At 44.0% G+C, this 20,931-nt stretch overlaps 1 protein-coding gene across 2 annotated transcripts in view; it reads right to left on the minus strand.

Annotated features, from left to right (window-relative positions):
• Positions 1–20,931, minus strand: part of Hdlbp (high density lipoprotein binding protein) — a 63,847-nt gene that overhangs the window by 30,520 nt on the left and 12,396 nt on the right. Inside the window, exons 1-3 of one of the 2 annotated variants that reach the window (XM_027397664.2) lie at positions 5,171–5,296; positions 1,990–2,054; positions 630–742 (exon numbers count right to left, since the gene is read on the minus strand). In XM_027397664.2, coding sequence (XP_027253465.1) covers positions 630–705 — 76 coding nt within the window. In that variant the 5' untranslated portion in view covers positions 706–742; positions 1,990–2,054; positions 5,171–5,296. Of the gene's footprint in view, positions 1–629; positions 743–1,989; positions 2,055–5,170; positions 5,297–20,931 lie in introns of those variants that run through there. The other variant, XM_027397665.2, reaches the window with a different exon arrangement.

The raw sequence follows: 20,931 nt of genomic DNA on the forward strand, positions 1-20,931 counted from the left end.
TTAAAGAAAAAGAACATATAATAGCTGACTTTAAGATATTTTTAGTTGTAAGCCTAGCCTTTAATGGCTGAGCCATCTCTGGCAATGACAATATTTTACATACACTGGGTGCATATTGGCACATGTCTACAATTCCAGAGGCAGAAGGTTCATAGTTTGAGATCAGCCTGGTTTAAACAGCAAAACTTCTGTCTGAAAATACTGGGGGGGGGGGGGGAGGGGAGAAAAGAGAAATCACCTGTTCTCTTTTATTTAACCTGGGTTTGGAAAAGTTCCAAACTGCATTCTATTCCACTGGGCAGTGCTGGTCTCTATCCTGGCCAGTGGCCTTCAAGAGCACAGAAGAAGTCAGATCTTACTACTACCTTCATCCTCAGAGGCTCAACAATGTCTTGGGATGCTTCACAACCAATATTTTAGTACCCATAATTTGGAGCAGCAATTTTGTGAAGGATTCCATTAATTGCCAACTGTCAGATCAATTGGATTTTTAAGAAACTGCCCACACACCTCACTGTTTCTGGAGTCATTCCTCACACCTGTCCAATCCCACTTGCAACAAACTAATACAAATTAGCAGAACCCAGTCTCCAAAGTTAACAAAGGGAACTTGTAAAGTGGTCTGTCACCTTTGATCTGTTGTGGAACCAGCCCACTTCGATGTTCAGCAAAACTCTCTTGGGTCAAAACTGCAACAGAGCTCATGGTTGATCTCACGTCCACACACAATCCTAGTAAGACACTACATCAAGAGAAAGGTAATCAAGGGGGAGAAAACCCACGCACAGCTAACTCACAATGATCTATAGGATCGTTACTTCAGTCTTACTCAAACTACAATATTTATTTTCCTCACAAGGTTGATATAAATTATTCTTCAAGCTTTCAACTGAAGGTGAGCAAGTAAAGTAGGGTCCTAGCTCACTAAATTAACTGTTTTCTCAGGAACTCTGTCATACGGTAGACAAGATTTGGCTAAGAGACCTAGCATTTATTGAATGCCCAACGGCTTAGAATCTGTACCACCTATCCACTGTAGGAGCCACAGTGAGATGGCCTGGGTAACAGCTTATTACCCTCCCCCAAATCACCTGTCACTGGCCTGACCGAGCTCTGGTACAGATCAGTCAATCCCGGGATCATTCTCTTAATTGTTAATTGTTCAACATATGCCTCTGGGGCTTGTAAAAAGTATAAAAATGACAATTATTGCAACTAGGACGTACAAGGTACTTATTCAGATGTCATTAGAACCACTTCAACATCTTAGGAAAGGTGTGGGGAAGAAACCTCACAGTGCTTCATGGTGTCTGGAAAGCAGGCCCACATACAGTGCTAAATGCCTGAACTTGCTGAGACTATCTCAGGCCACTCTTGTCCAGTGTGGGGGGTATTCACTCTCAGATAGAAAACTGGATCAAGGCACAGCATCCCTTACTTCAGGACAGCATGGACACTGGCTCTGAACTTCCCACTCCTTTATTTGTAAAGTATTCAGACAAGCTATTCGCTTCTCCGCTCTTTGGTAATTATTCTAGGCAGCTTCACAACACCAGAGTGAGGAAGAACTCATTTTCTTTACAACATTATACACCAGTCTTATGAGTATCGAATCTTGGCCAAATGCAAGTACTTTAATAAATTATGCAGTTGGGTGTGGTATCAAACACCTTTAATTTCAGCACTCAGGAGGCAGAGGCAGGTGGATCTCTGAGACCAGCATGGTATAGAGCGAGTTCTAGGACAGCTAGGGCTACACACACACACACACACACACACACACACACACACGTCAAAAACCCAAAAAAACCCAACCCCCCCAAAAACTTCATTACAATAAAGTAATACCTCTTCCAACTTTAGAAAGCTCAGCATTCCTAAAACACATTAAGCCACAAATCCCAAAAAAACAACTCACACTTAGGAACTAACTTACACATCTTTGTGTTCCAGGCATAGGAAGTCTTCAGGAAGGGCACTCAAACTTACCAGCAAAATGGTCAGTAGCCAGAAAGTCCGTCCCGAGGTTGCCTCTGTCAGCCTGCCAGCTTTTACTGGTATAGGATAGAAAGGGAGAGAAAAAACAAGAAAGGTTACTTTACTTATCCATGCTTTGTAACTCAGATCCTTTCACCTCTAAACAAAGAAAGGGTTAAACATTCTTTACATGTGGCTTCCAGTAATTGCAACAGTTAGGCAGATCTCTTAGGGAAAAACACTACAAAAGCTCAGGTGTTAGGCTACTAACTTTGAACAAGACATTTCAGTAAAACTTGAATGTCTAGAACTCTCAGAGGACAACCCTTCGAGGGATCTTACAAGTGATCTGTACACTGGGTCCTTGTGACTTCTGCCAGGCAGACTGACTCTGCTATGAAGCTAACTGTGGCACACAGCAGAATGCAGATTTTGTGTCTGAGCTTTCAGAGTGCCCAAGGGCTTCTTGACAGAGCCCACAGTGGCAGCACTCACCTTTAATGCCAGCTTGGGAGGCAGAGGAAAAGGCAGAGGCAGACGGATCTCCGAGTTTGAGGCCACACCAAAAAAGAATCCTTGTTAACTTTGTAGTTCCTTTGTTCTTGTTGTTGTCCTGTAAGTCCTTCAGTCCCTTCTAATCCACAGAGATTTTTAAAAATCAGGTCATAAAATTACAAGATTCAAAGGCCACCAGAGCAGGGCAAAAACTATTCTCTAAACACCCTTTTTTGGTCTTGAGACAAAGATCTCTATGTAGACCATGTTGGCCTTGAACTCAAGAAATCCACCTGGCCCCGCTTACTGATTTGAGGCTATAGTGTGCTCTGCCATCACTTCTTAAACCCAGATGCCCACACTCCACTTTACCAGGTTTGCCCATGTGACCTCAGCTATGTCTTTGTTTCTGGGTCAGTCACTGGCAGGTGCCCCTGCTTTCCAGGACAAGGTAAGTCGTGAGTACAGAACACCAGCTACACCACAGCCCACACCATATACTGCCCTGCACTGACTCTTTCAGGCATGCTCCCACACCTAGGCATCTCTTTCCATGAGAATTCATAGCAAATAAAGCGGCTACCAAAAGCACCTCCATGTCTAAGCACTGTCACCGTCAAGGAAGAAACTGGAGCAGTTTCCAGAGCTCCTGACAAGTACAAACACCCTCTGGCAACCAGGGACAGCAGAGTGGACTTCTAGAAAACTCCAGACAGGTTGACAAGACTCACTGGGGATCACAGAGACATATTGAACAGACTTTATTCAGGCTTTTTTTTTTTTTTTAAATTAATGACTCAAAACCCTGTTAAAGACTTAAATTTAAAGCACACATCTGACACCTGTATGTAAATACACACCTCATCTACACTGGAGACTCTGGAGTAAGAAGCTTTACTTACTCCAGAAGGCCAGTTCATGCCTTCTGTTTTCAGTGATGCACCTGCATCTGGTTTAACAGCAGAACCTAAGCAATGGTCCCTCCACCTTTACACCCACCTGCATCCTGCCTTACCTCTATGGACAATACTCAGAGGCCCAATCTGCTGCACCTGGATGCTCAACTACACAGCTGAACACACTCTCCCATCCTGCACTCACTGACTAAACTTCCAAGAGACTAGGAGCCCAAGATTTGGTATCTCAGACTTTTCCTGTATTCAGTCATACAAGTCAGGACTGAAAGAGATCGAGGATTACTCCAACCTGACTTTCAAGTACACCAGAGAAAAGAAAGAGTGCTCCTGGGAGCTCAGTTCCCCTGCTTCCCGCAAAGGTTCATCAAGATAGGATGAAATCTGCACTCTTTCCTCTTCAAGTCTCCTCCAGTGGGGGCAGCCCCTCCTTTACAGTCTCTAGTCCCTCAGCACCCAATGCAAACATAATGAACATGGCAGCAAAGTCAGATCTCAACACATAACTAGAACCAAAGGAAGAGAGGTAGAAGAAGCCAAGGGAGGCCTCCTCTCCTCCAAGAACCAGGACTTAACCAGGAGCAATAGGGACTTAATATGCAAGAGAAAGGTGAAGCGATGGCAGTTTGAAACCTGGTTAATGGAGAAATCAGAAAAGGCTGGTAAGACAAGAATTCTTTTTAAAAACTTCTGTACAAGGAAGTATTTAAACTGATTCCCCTCTGCTAACTTGTGCCAACTACTTATGTAATGGGCAATAGTATGTGAAGAGAATCCAGGAAAGCTCCAGAAAGGCTAGCATATCAGCCTCAACTGGAGGGACCCAAGTTCTTTAGACACTAGAGCAGTTCCAATGGAGGGCAGCGAAAACCTCCAGCTGAGATTCAGTTTCTCTTCCCGAGTTGAAACTGTACTTTCATGCCATCAGAGGATTTGTGCAGGTACCCCCACCCCAGTACTCAAGAGTACAAACTCCAAAATTAACAACAAAACCCAGCTCTGCTGAGATCACAAACTCTAAGTCTGTGACCACCACGGCCGGCCTAGTGCTTTACCCAGCTCTGCAAGTCAGAGACCCAGCCTGGGAGGAACTTTCGCAGATGCCACCTCAGCATGGCCCTCCCACCGGCCAAGAGCGCCCGCGGGCGGGGACAGGCTTAAAGGGACAGTATCCTGCTCGGCCTCCTAGCCTTTCATCCAAATTCGGTATTTTTCCGTAATGTATTTTTCACCCATGGACCCTGGGGCGCATCCAAGTAGTACTTGGGCCGGGAGTCCTCCAGTGACCACGTAGCCGAACGCCGCAGGTGGAGGTGCAGCGAGGCACCGGGCGGGACACAGGGACCCCGGGTGAAGATCCCAGCCTGCCGCGCGAGCTAGGGCGCCACTGACCCGGGTCCCGTCCACAGCCCGTAGGGCCGGTGCGGCCGAGCTGGGGGAAGGGGTGCGGGGGAGGGGCCGGCTCGGTTGCCCACGTCACCAACCTGGCCAGGTCGCTCCCCTCCCCCACCGCGGCGGCCCGCCCGGTGAACGACTAGTCCAGGCTGCCCGGGCCCGCAAACAGACCCGCGGCGCGTCGCGGACTTGGGAAAGTTTCTGCGCTCCGGCGCGGCCATGCGCAGAGTGACACGTAGCGGCCCCCGCCCGTCGCGGTAGCGGGAGACCAGGCGCCAGTGCGGCCGCGGAGCTGCGGAACCGACCCGGACCGTGCCCGGCAGCAAGCCCCCCGCCGCCCCGCCGCCCCGCCGCCGGCACCCCCGCCCTCCAGCCCGCCCGATCCTCACTCGTGAGTGCGGCCGCCCGAGAGTCCGTCCGTCTGTGGCTGCCGCCGCGCGGGAGAAGCCGGGACGCTCCGAGGCGCGGCGCCCGGGCCGCCGCTGCTATATAGGGCGGCGGCTCCAATCCCGCCGAGACACGTCAGACCGGCCGCCCGCCCCGCCCGCTGCAGGGTCCCCAGTGCGCCGGGAGGCGAGCAACTCCACAAGAGTTCTGTGGCCCGAGAGGGGGCGAGGAGTTGCGGAGTTAGTTACCTAAAGAGGGCAGGCAACCCGAGACAAGGCCACCAGCAACAGTGTCAGCAAAAGAGAAAAGCTCCGAGGACCTTACACTGTAGACGGCCGGCCAGGAAAACCATTTATTTTACCCCTCTCCCCCGGAGCTCCCTGGTGGGGCACATCTCTTTCTCCAGGGTCTGATCCCCCCCCCCCACCTCTCCTATAAACCCCTGCTTCATTCCTCAATGACCAACATAACAATCTCCAAAACTGTGAAGCCCTCTGCACAGGTTTATTCAGGGTCCATCTGCACAGACCAGCCCGCAGCGTGTCCCTCCCTTACCCACACTGAGTCGGACAGTGCAGAACCTGGGCCCTCAGGGTGCTTCCTTCTTCTGGAAGCTGGTTACTTCTGCCGCATTGTCTAGTGACAACTACTCGAAGAATTTGTAGACATGCATCATTTTGAACCTCTACTGAGATGACATGAACACACTTCTAACTGAGCAGACAGGAGGTCAGCACAGGCTCCACCTTAAGATGGGCGATACCCAGAATGACTAAAGGCTGCCTCCTGTCACTTTTGACAAGTTTCACTAGAGGTTCTTTGGGTTCAGCTTCCCTCTCTGGTGCTTGGATTACATACAGGTGTAAGCCACTAGGTCTGGATAATATGTGCCCCCCAGGTGTATTTTTAGTGTGACACTGATAGTGGAAAGCGCAGAAGAGGAGGCCTCCTGCAGTTTTCTGTCCACACTCATGATTTGCGGCAATGAACCTAGTAAGCAGACAGACTCCACACATGTGATGGGCCCGGCACAGCGCAGCGGCTTTCTTGGCTTGAGGGACTGGGAAGAGCTGCTCTAATTGGGCTGCGACTAAAGGACAAGGAAGAAAGAGGAATGCGATGCAAAGATAAGGAGTTCAGGCTGGAGATGGGGGGTGTTGAATAGGGACGTATATGCAGGTTGGGGTGTCAGAGTTCAGAAGCCCGAGCCAGCAATACAACTGGCATGGACATCACAGCCCTCATGACACTCATCACTGAAGGCAAAGACTGCACGGCTGCCAGCAGTCACTGAGCGACACAGCTTCCTAAAGCCTCTGCAGGCACCAAGTAGCCTTCCCTTCTGTGTTATTTCTGTGGTCTGTAGGGTGTCTTTCCCTGGAGATGAATCAACCAGCAACCAGCACAAGCGTTTTTGTTGTTGTTCTTTTGTTACAGAGGTCTCGGCTGTGGAGAGGGAGATGAGGAGGGGTAAAAGAGGCAAGGACCCACAAGTCAGGAAGTTTGCCGTCTGTCAAGGGACCTACAGTGGAGTCAACACAAGAACAAGCCGGCACAGTACCTGCTGAACAAGGAGACCTCAGTGAGCTGGTTAAATCTGTGGTTAACTGGGTGTGGTGGTGCCCTGTAATCCCAAAACTCAGGAGGCTCAGGGAGAGAGTACTGGCAGTTAGAGGCCACAGTGGGCTACAGAGTAAGATGCTGTCTCAAAAATAACACAAAGCATGGACTTAATGAAGATATTATTAAACCAAGGAAGGTGCTATAATGTTGGCTTATAATATCAGCACTTGAGAACAAGTCATGAGGGTTAGTTCAATCAAGACCAACCTAGCCTATCTATATGAGATACAAAATAAACGTTAAATGTGTTCCACAAAACATCCAAGATGCTCCTGGAGTGCTGGTAACTATGGCTAGTTAGTTTCGATATGCTTAAATATATACAGTGTGAACTCTAGCTGCCTCAAAAAGTCAACACTGGTCCGGGATATTTTGGTTTTCATTCCTCAAGAAACATGGAATAAGCTTCCCCATAGAAATACTCTCCAATTCCCCAAATCATTCCCTATAAAGGCCCTGCCCTAAACAGAGAGTAGATCTAAGGGAAAGGCAGAAGACCAGCATATTCAGCAGCATGTAGATGCTTTCTGACTGGGCTGGGAGATGAGCATGTCTGGGGAGTACTCAGAGACATGAGACTACAAAATGCAAGAGTTTGCATTTAAATTCCCATCACCCTTTCTGCCCAGGAAGTCCTATCCCAAGCTAAAAAAATTAACAGAAAGTAAGCACTCAAAAAACAGGATAAATGATATTCACTGATGAATTACAATATAGAAGCCAAAAGTCTAAAGTTCAAAGAGTAAGATGGAGGGGAGTTGAAGAAATGGCTCAGCAGGTAAGAACATTTGCTAACGTAACAAAACTTGGCATCCCCATGAACAGCTGCAACACACACACCCTGTCTTTAAGGGGGATGGGGTGGGATATGACTTGTTGTTAAAAGTACTTGCTGCTTGTGCAGAGGACCCCTTTTTGATCCCTAGCACCAACATGTAAGCTCACAACTCTTAACTCCAGTTCTAGGTTATCTGGTGTGTTTTTTGTTTTTTGTTTCTTTTTTTTTTTTTTTTTTTTTGTTTCCCTGGGCACAGATTGCAGTTTCAGAGCTGGGGATGTAGCTCAGTGATAGATCACTTGCCAACCATGTGCAAGCTTCTAGTTTGATTCCTGGCCTAGCAATAAAATCTAAAAAGTAAATCATGGAGTAGAGGATAAGACAGTCTAACATATTCTACGAGAAGTCATAAAGCAAGAGAGCACAAAGCACAGAAAAAAAAATGGAAAATGTGAGAATATTTCAGGACTTAAGGATACACGCCCCTTCTGTTGAAATATTGTCCACAAATGGAATCGTGTGAGAATTCTGAGTGACTGTGAGAAAACTCCAAGAAAACAGGAGTATTGTGACCCCAGTTTTTTTCAAAACACGTAACTGCTCTTGGACTGTGTTTTCGTGCTCCTCCCAGGTGTAGTGGATAGGAATGAGCTACTTCAGATCACTCATTATTGCCTGCTGCTGCTGTTCAATTAAATGCTTACACTATCCTTTATACGCTTCTAGAGAAACATGTTTTTGCCACGTGCAGCTTGTGGTGATACACTTTACAGGTGTGACTATTCTTACCCTCAGTATAAATGTCTGATGCTCTGAATAAAGTTGGCTATTGCACGAGACTTTTAGTCTGCCTTATTTATTGTCTATTCTCCCAGGTCCCACTGCCTCTAGAGTGGTGACAGGCCCACAACTAAAAATTATAGAATAAAATGATCTACACCAGACATGTTATACTACTTACAACAAAGGATGTAATGCCAGCAGTTTGATCACTCATACTGAGATTGGTGACCAGGTAAGCACACAGAAATATTTTCATCCCTCTTGACAGCTAAAAATTGGTAAATATATATGGCTCAGATTATACTTTTATTAGTGTAAACCCTTCTATGACTGCTTAAGTAAGCTTGCAAGCCAGGCTTAGTGACTCATGCGCTTGATCCCAGCACTCGGTGGGCAGAAGCAGGTGGATCTTTGTGAGTTCAACGGACAGCCTGGTCTACAGAGTGAGTTTTCAGGACAGCCAGAGCTACACAACAATACCCTGTCTAGAAAACAAACACACGACAAAAAGTTTAAACTTGCAGCAACATTCTAATCATGAATATATCAAAGCTGAATTCTTACACTGATGTTTATTGTCACACACACACACACACACACACACACACACACACACACACACACACACTCTCTCTCACTCTTCAGCAGCCCAGGATAAAATAGTACATGTTCAGGAAGACAAACAGCTCAGCTCTTTAGTTTCTTTCATATAGCCTTTATTTTTTTTTAAATAGTATATGCTCAACATTTTTTCTCATTAAAAAATAAAATAATAAAATACACTCATTTATCAGGTGTGTGGTGGGATACAGGTATGCCACAGATTGCATGGTGGTCAGAGGGCAACTTTTGGGAGTCAGTTTTCTCTCTCCACCACAAGGATTCCAGAGATAGAGCTCAGGTTATTAGAACTGGGGCATGCACCTTCACCCACACTGAGACATCTTGCCAGCTTTTTTGCTTAATTAAATGCGCACATGAGTGCGTGTGCACGCGCGCCTGGCAGCGGTGGTGCATGCCTTTAATTCCAGCAGTCAGGAAGCAGAGGCAGGCAAGATCACTTAGGCCAGCCTGGTTTACAGTGACAGAGTAAGTTCAAGGACAGTCAGGCCTACATAGACAAACCCTGTCTTTTTAGACAGGGTTTCTCTGTGTAGCTTTGGAGTTTATCCTGGCACTCACTCTGGAGACCAGGCTGGCCTCGAACTCACAGAGATCCGCCTGCCTCTGCCTCCCGAGTGCTGGGATTAAAGGCGTGTGCCACCAATGCTGGGCTGACAAACCCTGTCTGAAACATTATTTTATTGAGGGTGTGTGTATGGGGGGGCACACATATGCCACATAGTGTATGTGGAAGTTAAGAGGACAACTTGAAGGATTTGGTTCTCAACTTATACCTTGTTGAGGCAGGGTCTTGTTTTCCAAACTTTTCACCTACTGAGACATCTCACTCAGCCACACATCTTGTTTTCTTTACCTAATTCTATCAGTTTTCTTTAATGACTGGTATGTATTTCTTGGTAATATGAAAATACATTTTTATAGTTTAGTTCAGCACTAGCCAGTGCTGAACTAAGTGAACTGACTATATAATCCCTGCATTTAGAATCTCACTCAGATATGATTCAAATTACCTTGGCTAACTTGTTACTAGCTTCACTTTTACCTGTCATGTGTGTAGATTTGGGTGGGGTGTCTATCAGTTGTGACTTGGCCTAGAGTAGGTCTCTTGCAGTTCAGGATGCTAGCACTAAATGAGCACAATCCATTAAGTGAATACATTTAGTATTTAGTTAAACTCTACTTTTATAAATATTGAAATAATATATGGATACAGCTAATAAAGAATACATTTTAAAAATGTATTTAAAATATATTTAAAAGAATGTATGCAAGGTGAATAAAACATGTAATTTTTTTTCCCTAAAGGGTAGAACAAATGTTAGATCCAAACAAAACCGTAAGTTAATAGAATTCTACAGAAATGAAGCAGACTATTCATACCTAACCTACCAAACGTCTACCCCCAGTCCAAAACAGATGATGTCAGGTACTGCTAACAGCCTGCTTTCTTGTTGCCCTAAGTTATGGTTCCCACCAGGGATGTTGTAGTTTAGAGAGACTCTACCTGGCTGTTAATGTAACCACATGTAAAAATTGTACAAATAATGAAGTGTAAATGTTTCCAAGTTTACTATAATGAAATTCTTAGGAAAGGCAAGTGGCTTTAAAAATTATGTCAATTAGGAAAAACTATCTCTAAAATCTCAAAGAACATGATATTCTATTTGCTTTGTTATGGATACAAAAGGAATGGATGCAAGTTCTTAAGAATTCTAACGATAAGAGTATCTGCTGTTCAAGGACATTTTCAGATATGCAGAAAATTCTAGACCAGCCTGGGATTTGTGAGACTGTTTAAAAAACAAAACAGAAAAATATATTGTAAGATTGAATTCAGTACTATCTTTCTATAAGATATCAACTCTTAGGAATTAAATCTCAATTTTTGATTTAAAGACTTCCTGAAGCCTGCCGGGAGATGGTGGCACACGCCTTTAATCCCAATACTTGGAAGGAAGAGGCAGATTGATCTCTGTGAGTTCAATGACAGCCTAGTCTACAGAGTTCCTGGACAGTCGGGCTGTTACACAGTAAAACCTTGTCTCAGACAAACAAACAAGCAAGCAAGCAAACCAACAAGCAAACAAAAGACTTCCTGGAAACTATTCCTGTCTGTGAAAGAATTAATTCCACATTAAACTGCATTCATACAAGTATCATGACCATGCAAGAGCAAAGTCATTTTCCGATATCCTAACTTAGTCAAAACATTAATTTAAGATTAGGATGCCACAATATAAGAGAAAAATTGATTCACATCTGGGGAACAAGAACTTGGATGTTTCCTCTGTCAAGTGAGAATGCTATTTGCAAATACCAAAGAATAATTTGTGTGTGCACACATGCAGACAAGCGTGTGTACCCTTGGTACGAAGGGCAGAGGCCAGCTTTCAGTTAGGCTTAGCTGTCCAGTGAGGCTCAGGATTGCTGCTTGTTTCTGACTCTCCAGTGCTCTGGGATTTCAGGGGTGCAACACCATCTTTGGTTTTGGGGGCAGATAGGAGGTGGAACAGCAGCTCACTATGTATTCGGGGCTGGCCTGGAACTCACCTGACATCTGCCTGCCTCTGCTTCTTGAGGTTAAATGCCACCATGCCTGGCCAGATCTAGTTTTTTAATGTAGAATCAAACTCAGATCTTCATGCTTTTGAGGCAAGTACTCCATCAACTGAGCCACGTCCTCAGCCCACAAGCTATACTTTCTACTAGAAAACCAGAACCACACCAAGAGGGAGATAGACAGACAATCCACAACTCCAAACTGGAGGGAGCCAAGCAGAACAGCAGCAGATCAGCAACGAGGGATGAGGAGTGTCCTCTCTTGCAACCTCAGGCAGGTCTTATGAACCATGTAGGGCAGGAGTGGTGCTGGCAGACTTCAAAACTTGACAAAGAGGCTTCTAGATAGCAAGTGAATAATGATGAACACGGGCAAAAGCAGAGAGAGCGAGAAACAGCTTAAAAGTCTACAAACACAACGTCCACAAGGGATTGAGATGAATAAATCTGAGTCCACAAAGAGGCAACACACAACACACAACAAGGAAAGCTGCAGTGCACAGTACCATTTCCAAGATGCGGCCAAAGACAAATGGTTTCTAGGCAGTTTCTGTATATATGCTGTATATCATAGCTTGAGACCCACAACAGTCCAGTCTCAAATGTAATGGTGCAGCTGAGACCATATCTTTTGTAAGAAAGCGAAACTGCAAAGGTCTCTTGTATCTTCTAATTAATATACATTTTGAAAAATAGAAGGCAAGCATGTATGTTACACACCCTTGCAAGACCTTAGTAGTTGTAGCTTCCCAGCCATGGGAAGGGAGGAGGGAGCAAAGAACATTAGAGTCAGGGATAGAAGTCAAGCCAAAAATACCTAAACACACAGACTCAAGCCTTTACCTTTAGAACCATGTAAACCAGAGAACTGTAAAATAGATTATAAAACATGACATTTCCTTATTCTGATATAGGCTATGTATATTAAAGATATACATAGACAATTGTTAGGTTTGTTATACCCTTATGCGTCCTGGTAATCAAAAATTTCAAAATAAGATATACACTACAGTAAAAACCCTAGAAGTCATTTGAACTAGAAATATCTGTCTTTTCATTTTGCCTGGGGTACACTTCTATGTTTGCTTGAATGAAAAGCAACCCAGTGGCAGTCAACACCATTCCCATTGAGCCAGAACTCCTTGAGAAATGGCTCGAGGCCTGAAACAGATTTAGACAGTACTGGCCATATTGTAATTTTTTAAAAGCGGCCATTTGACAGGACTCGGGTGGAGGAGTTTTTTATTGGGTGGGAAGAGAATGGGAAAATGGGGGTGGGGAGAGCAGCCTCTGGGGATAGGAGCACAGGAGCTGCAGGAGGGAAGGGAGGAAGGATGAGAGGGAGAGAGAGGCAGAGAAGCAGAAAGAAAAATGGGAGGTGGGCAGGGCCCCTTTTAAAAGGGAACATAGTGAATGTGCACAGGTGGTGCTCTTAGTGGCTGCAGCTGAGGGTGAATTCTGTCAGAATCCCAAGGGCAGACCATCAGATGCAGGAATACTAACACTGGCCATCCTGCTGTAGCAGAAAGCAAGGAGACATGGGGCCTGGAAATAGTTTGGTTCCTAGCACCTACAATTGGTGCCTCATGACCAATTGTAACTCCAGTTCCAGGAGACACCATGCCCTCATGGGCACCTGCACTTACATGCACATAACCCTACACACACACTAATAATAACAAAAAAGATATTCTATCTAAAAAAAAAGTTGATCTGGGGATATAGCTCAGTTGGGATAATGTTCACTTAGTAGGTACTGGAGTTCTTTGTTGTAATTTTTGTTTTTTAGATTTATTTTATATGTAGGGATATTTTGTTTGCATGTACATATATGTGCACCATGTGCATGCCTGGTGTCGGCTGAGGTAATAGGATGTCAATCCCTTACAAGAGCAAATGCTCTTAACTATTTAGCACTCTCTCTAGCACAAACTCAGGTTTGATCTGGTAAAACTAGGTGTGTCAACAACTCCTATAAGCACAACACTTGGACACAAGCAGAAAGATCAGAAGTTTAAGTCATCCTACATTCTGGAGGTCAGTCTAGGTAATAGGAAATGCCATGTTTCAAAACCAGATAAACAAAAAGATCAAAGGTGTTGGGGATATAGAGTGGTTATGTATATAGAGGGATATATATAAGTGGTAGAAAGCTGGCCTAGCATGCACAAAAACCCCAGGGGGCATTTTCTATCTATTTACTTATGCATCTAAAGGTATACCTATAGGAAGGGCCTACAAGCTAAATGGTGGCTTCCACCAAGGGAAAAGGCAAGGGAGCCCCAGGCACCTCCAGGAGCCACCCAGTGGCCCTCTGACTAGCTCAGTAAGACTCATTGCAGGTACAATCTGGTAATCTGAACAGCTGCAACAGGAAACCAATACTCCAGTGAAACAATGGACCCAAGCAACAAGCCTATTAGATAACTGGTTGGCAAAGAATTTCACAAATCATCCCAATGTCACTGTACTGTATCCACTGACATATCCCAAGTCAGGCATCACTCCCCCTGACCCATCACAATAAACATTCAGCAAGGTCTATAAAGATCCCTTAAAAAAATTATAAAAAAAGATCTTTCATTTTTAATTGTTGTGTACTTATGAGTGTCATCTGAGTTTGTGTCTGTGTGTGGGCTTTGACAAAGGTCAAAGGTGCCTGGTGCTTCTGATGCACGTGAGCAGTACCTGCTCTAAATGACTGAACCATCTCTCCAGCCCCATGAAATATTCTGGATGACTGCCAAGGAGGGGAGGGGGAATATCTGAAATTAAGAAAATTGTTTAGACCTAGTTTCCAGCCTCCAATTTACAGGAAATGCAAGGATTGCAAAATCATGTTAAAGAGCACAAAATTCAGAGAACCAAATACAAAATGTTGACACCCCACAGTACAGATGGCCTACACTTTTATAAATGATCTGTATAAAGAAAAATTTTATAAAAAGGAAATTATTTTTCCAGATTTTCTAAGAGTCAGCTTAAGCCAAATGGGAGGGTAGAGCCAAGTATAAAAATATTTTGTGAACCGGGCAGTAGTGGCACACGCCTTTAATCCCAGCACTCAGGAGGCAGAGGCAGGTGGATCTCTGTGAGAGACCAGCCTGGTCTACAAGAGCGAGTTCCAGGACAGCCTTCAAAGCCGCAGAGAAACCCTGTCTCGAAAAACAAAAACAAAACAAAAAAATATTATGATATCTGGTAAACTGAATATATGCCACACATTAGGTATTAATAATTTTGACAATAGTAAGGTGGTTATGATTTAAGCCTCCCATCTACTAAAGGTAATACACTAAAGTATTAAGAAACAATATAAAGTCTGAGATTTGATTTAAAAGATCAAAAGCAAAAATAATGTAGAGACAGAAGAGGTGATAAAGCGGCAATATGCTGACAACTTATTTTATATAAATATAAAAATATTTTCTTAGGAAAAATATTTTTTAAAGAAAAGGAGCAAAGAGCACCATTTACCAAAGTCTTCAGGATATGACTAAAACCATACTCACTGGATAAAGCAAACCTGTATTATAGGGAAGAATGAAAATAAATGAATTAAGTACTCAAAGCAAGACAGAGAAGACCAACACAAAGGAGTTAGTAAACAAAAAATTGGCCAAAGAGAAAATAAAAAAAACAACAACAAAACCCAGTTTACCCAAATCAGGCCAAGGTGGGGGCATCATATATGGCTACAATTCTGGTACCTTCAGAACCAGAAGTTGTAGACCAGTCAGGACTATACACTGAGAACCTGTATCAAAAAGCCGAAACAAATCCTACCCCCCAGCCACAAGTGTCAGTTTCTCTAACAAGAACAATAACTCTAGTTTGACAAAGACACACACACACACACACACACACACACACACAGAGAGAGAGAGAGAGAGAGAGAGAGAGAGAGAGAGAGAGAGAGAGAGAGAGAGAGAGAGAATATGAATTACCCATGCCTGATTCTGAACAAGAACAGTGTTACAAACAGCAGTAATTATATCATCTGGCATCTCCTAAGGAAATAAGAGCTTCCTTCCCTCATGGGGGCCTCACTAATTATTTTGGTATCTCACTGGCAGTAATTGGGTTCTGAGCCCATTAAAGGACCAATAACTGTAGTGAAGGGATCACAGCAAACCAGCCAGCATCTACCTACACAGCTGAGCCATTCTATCCAAAACACATGGTTTTTACCTGGTGGAAAGGAGGGTTCCCCAGAGGAAACAGAGCATAGATGGTTCTGCCTCCCCCTACCCCCAAACAAGGAGAGGATGTTGCAATTCTAACCATACAGAAACATGTAAAATTTTAAGTACTACACTAGCCCAACAAATCACAAAGTTTAGAGAAAACATTTTATCTCAGTAGATCTATTCTACAGATACAGAATGATTTAATCCAGGGAATTTGTATTTCCAGCTTAAAGGAGTGCAGACACACACAGACTGACAGAGGACCATTTAAAAGAAAATCCAGAGATTGAGGACATTTCACATTGACTCCTTGCTTCCTACAGTTTAACCTTAGAAAATGTCTACATGTACAATATTTCCCAGAAGTAACATTGTATTTAGTAAAAAGTTACAATTATACTAGAATGAGCAACAAAATTACAAGATGTTATCAAAGACTGGCAAACATGCAATCTAAGGAGATAGATACAACTAAGCAAGTAGACAAATAGCATTATCTGCAAATGACATGTCTAGAAAAACCTCTTTTGTTGTACTGAAGACTTAGGAGCACTGAAGGGAAGGGCTCAGATTGCCAGCAAAACTGAAGTTTTGCTGGCAGGAAAACCTGGGTAAGAGAGATGATAAGTCTTAGTCCAGGAGATTTTATCACAAATATGTTTGCTCTCTTGCAAGTTCATTATATGTAGCTTTGTAAGAGAGGCAGAGCAGTAAGAGAAAGGAGAAAGCTGTACAAAAAGAAGCAGAAATGGAGTGACCTGGTACCCACTAAGAAGCTGGAAGAAGCAAATAACAGTCTTTTCTCTAAAGCTCAGAGGGAGCGCAGTCCTGCTAGATTTTATAATATTCACAGCACACACGCACACCATTAAAAACCTTAAAAAAAAAAAAAGATGAAATGATATTCAAGCCTGTTCCTCATTTTTGTCAAAGTTCTTGAAAGCAGTTTAAAAACAAACAAATAAAAAGCATCATTAGAAAGTATTAAGGAAGCTATTGAGCTGAGCCAGGTTTATACAGAGAAACACGTAAGACAACTTCAAAGTCCATGTGAAGACCCACCCCACCCAGGAACAGACAGGAATCAGTCAGTGCTCCAGGAGCAGCTTACCACAAGTGCAACAGCCCCAAATACAGAGTGTCCTGAAGTACAGCCAAGATGAAAAAACTAAAAAAACTGCTTGTAGACTGGTCAGCACATAGCATACACAAGGGCCAAGGACTAAGGTAAGGGAGCAACTGTCAGTCAGAGATGGCTAGAAGAGGGAAGCACAAACACATATGCTCCCTTGCACGAGCATCTTACCAAGTAGGGTTCGGAACCTAGCGAATGCAGACAAGCAAAACTACACACCGGAATTAAAGCAATTCATAGACTTACAAATGAATGCCAAGTAAGTTCTCAATATGCTAGAAACAACCTTCAACAGAGTGCAGTTCAACAGCAAAATTTACCATAGTGGCTAATCAGTGAGACACGATGAAGAAACTATCATCTCATCAGTGCTGTGCAGCCATGCTTTGTATGAAGACCCTGCTGTAAAATTAACAGCATAGCTTGAGAAGGTCTTCACTTGGAGAACACATTCCCTTCCTCCCATTCAGGACTCCCTCCTCCTTAAATAAGCAGACCCTAATCGGAGCTAGTCGAAGACAAGAAGGCGAGAACAGCCACAGCAGCATCTGCACACTGAAAACACCACTCCAAATCACAGCATCCTTCATGTTTCACAGGATCAACGGAGACCATGACTATACCAGGCTTTTGTTGATTTTCTTTGGTAACACATCTTTCCCCCTTGCACTTACCACTCTCAGAAGGATATGATGACAACCATTTCTGCAATCTCTATAAATTAAAGAGGTCCTTGACTGAGTGCTCTGGCTCTTTCTACTATGTCCCCCTCAAACTGCCAGAGTAAGCCTAGGAAGGCTGAGAGTCCTGTGTGAGGCCACCCTACAATCCCACAGGGCTCACTGTGCAGGCAACAGAGGTAATAGGGAACTTTAGTCCTCTGGGGCTGGTATGTCAGCTCCCAGTAGAAGCAAATGTATCAAAATAGAAGCCTTGTTTCAAAGGAAAAGAAAGGTGTTCTTCAAATTGATGTCTCACTTAAGATTTAAGTCAAGGCTGCAACACCACCTACAGAATTACCCATTTAAAAAAAAATTTAAAACTGAAAAACACAATCTACAATTCCATTTGAAATAAATATTTTATGTATGTAGGTGTTTGCAAATATGTACATGCACTATGCGCATGCTGGATGCCCACAAAGTCCAGAAATGGGTGTTATATGCCCTACAAGTAGAGTTACAAATGGTTGTGAGGGGCCATGTAGATGTGAACAATTAAACCCAGGCCCTCTGGAAGAGCAACCAGTGCTTAATCACCGAGCCCTGATATACTTATAAAGAATAACATTAACAGCAAAATATTCATTTATATAAAACAGAAAGAATACACAGGGACAATGCAGCACATTTAACTTCATTAACAGTAGCCAGAAGAGTCCCTGAGAAACACTCAGGCTTCAGTGCAAAATCTAACAATAAGGAAACAAGCAGCCAGGTCTGATGAGGCACACCTGTAATCTCAGCTACTCTGGAGGCTAAAGCAAGAGGATCCTGTCTGGGCAGATTAGTGAGACCCTGTCTTTTTCAGGGTGGGGCTGGGTGTGTGCAATTTGTTTGAGACAGGGTCTCACTATGGACCTCTGGCTCACAGACTGACCTCAATCTTGCAGAGATCATGAGTCCTGCCTCTCCCTCAGAGAAGAATATGGCTGAATTATGTGCACATAAATAAACACACATAAAATAAACCAAAGAAAGAAAAGTGAAAAAAATTGGTGTGATGGCTATTCTTGGTTATCATCTTGACTACATCTGGAATTAACTAAATTTCAAAAATGGAGGGCACAGCTGTGAGGAATTTTTGCTTCATTTGAAATGTGAAGATCCACTTCTAGTTTGGGTCTTTGAGGTGGGAAGACAGGCCTTTAATCTAGATAGTTTGAGCTGGGAAAACCACCTCTAATCTGGACCACACCTTCTGCGGGAAGCCTATATAAAGACAAGGAAGAAGGAAGCTTTTGCTCTTTGCCTGCAGCTCTTGCTCCACTGGCAAGTCCATTCTTTCACAGACATTAGAGCCTACTTTGGAATGCCAGCATATCCTGAAGCCAGGCAAGACACTCGGCTCATAGACTGACAAGTACTAGATTCTTGGACTCACCATTTATAGCCAGCTATTGTTGGATTAGCTGGCCCACAGCCTGTAAATCATTTTAATAAAAAAAAATCACACACGGTGGGGGGGGTGTGGGGGGAAAAGGAGGGACTCACTCTGAATCCTCTCTCTAGAGAGCCCTGACTAGTATAGCTGAGAATGTAGTTGAGTGCCTTGCAGGTCTGAAGTCTCAGGTTCAATTACCAGTATCACAAAACAAGCAAGAAATAACCACACTTACAAAATGATTCTAAGCTTCTACTCACACACATCCTATCAAGTAAAGTAGGGATTTAGAAACCACATACTTTACACAGGAGGAAAGGGATCCCCGAGAGAACACATCTGCAAGCTAGTTACCTAAATATCTTAATTTCAAAAACAGCCAAACCAACTATAGCTGTTTCAAACATGTTCCACTAAGCTCTCCAGCTTTTCTTCTCCACTTGTGGGTGGGTCAGAGCCCTTTCTCCAGCTACCACTTCCCCAAGGCCTCTGCATGGCAACCATTGCAGTAGCTGCCTCCCTCCAGGCTTCAAACCTCAACTGGCTGGGTTGCTCTGCAGGTGGTAATGCCAAGGAACCCACAGAGGGCCACTTTCTCTCCCCCAGGAGCCCAAACATGTGTCCTTATCTGCCTGACTCCAGGTAAGAGGCTTTTTGCTTACAGAACACTCCCAATCTCCTGCTAACTCGGTCCCAGTGTGGGGATCAAGCCCTGGGAAGGCTTGACACACAACTGTTAGTGCACCCCAGAGAGTGTCCCTTTGAGGTAACGAGAGCAGCTTCTGTAGAACAGACAACAACACAAATGGACTGTACTTGAAGTTACTTTCCCATCTCCACAAGGAAACCAGAATTAGCACTGGGTCTAGCCAGTCCAATTAGCTGTGAAAGAAATCCTGTCTGCTCTGTTCAGGACAACTCCAGAGGGCTAAGACTCTTCCAATAGCTCAGAACTATGCATGTCATTTACCTGGCAGATGTTGTGGGATATTTGTGTACTGTGTGAAGATATATTGCTGTGATTGGTTTAATCAAGAGCTGAATGGCCAACAGCGAGGCAGGAAGGCTAGCTGGGATTTCCAGGGAAATAGAGGACTCCAGGAAGAAGAGAGTTGGAGGGACTCCAATGACTCTAAAGTACAGATCAGAGGTAACTGAACCATGAGGCAAAACACAGATTAAAAAATATGGGTTAATTAAGTTATAAGAGCTAGTAGAGACAAGCCTAAGCAAAGGCCAAGCTTTCATAATATATCTTTGGGTTATTATTTGCCAGCTGGTGGTCCAAAGATAGTCTGACAAGACACCCAAGCAGCCTCTGCCTCCTCACCCCTGCAAAAGGATGCCAGAAGGGCAAAGAAGCAGTGCCAATAAAGGTGGCCAGTACTACAGAAAGTAAGGAATGAGAGAAGAGGAGGCACTTGTCTTGCTATACAAGAGAGCATCACATGCTAACTGTATTAGCAACACAGTGCCTAACAACCAAAGAACAGTGTCAAAAGACAACAGGCCCTGACCACTTGAGCTCAGACACAGGAGTCACTGCCTCAAGTAAACTTGCACCTTGCCCAGCACATGCAAACCTCCAGAGAAAAAGCTGGGCACTGACATAATTTGATGGCCTTCAGACTATGTTTCTATATATAGCAGGCATTTTTCCAGAGCTTGAAACTAAGGATCTAGATCTGGGAAGCCTATTATAATTAATCAAAAAACCAGTTAAGACAAGTGTGCCAAATACCAAACCATCAATATTTGGTTTGTTGAGAAAGTTTGTCCCCTCAAACATGTGCTGGCACCCTTGACATAGGGATCCCAAACAAAAAGATGTTCACCAATGGCTTGCCTTTAATCTAGAGTGGGGGTGGAGGCCTTCATTAGATGGCAGGATGGTGCTAGAATCACTGGAGCTAGATCACTGACAGAATAATATGGCAGGTAGTCTAGACTAGAAAAACCCATCTCTGT

The sequence above is a fragment of the Cricetulus griseus genome, chromosome 2 (genome assembly GCF_003668045.3).
Source record: "Cricetulus griseus strain 17A/GY chromosome 2, alternate assembly CriGri-PICRH-1.0, whole genome shotgun sequence".
NCBI classification, from domain to species: Eukaryota; Metazoa; Chordata; class Mammalia; order Rodentia; family Cricetidae; genus Cricetulus; species Cricetulus griseus.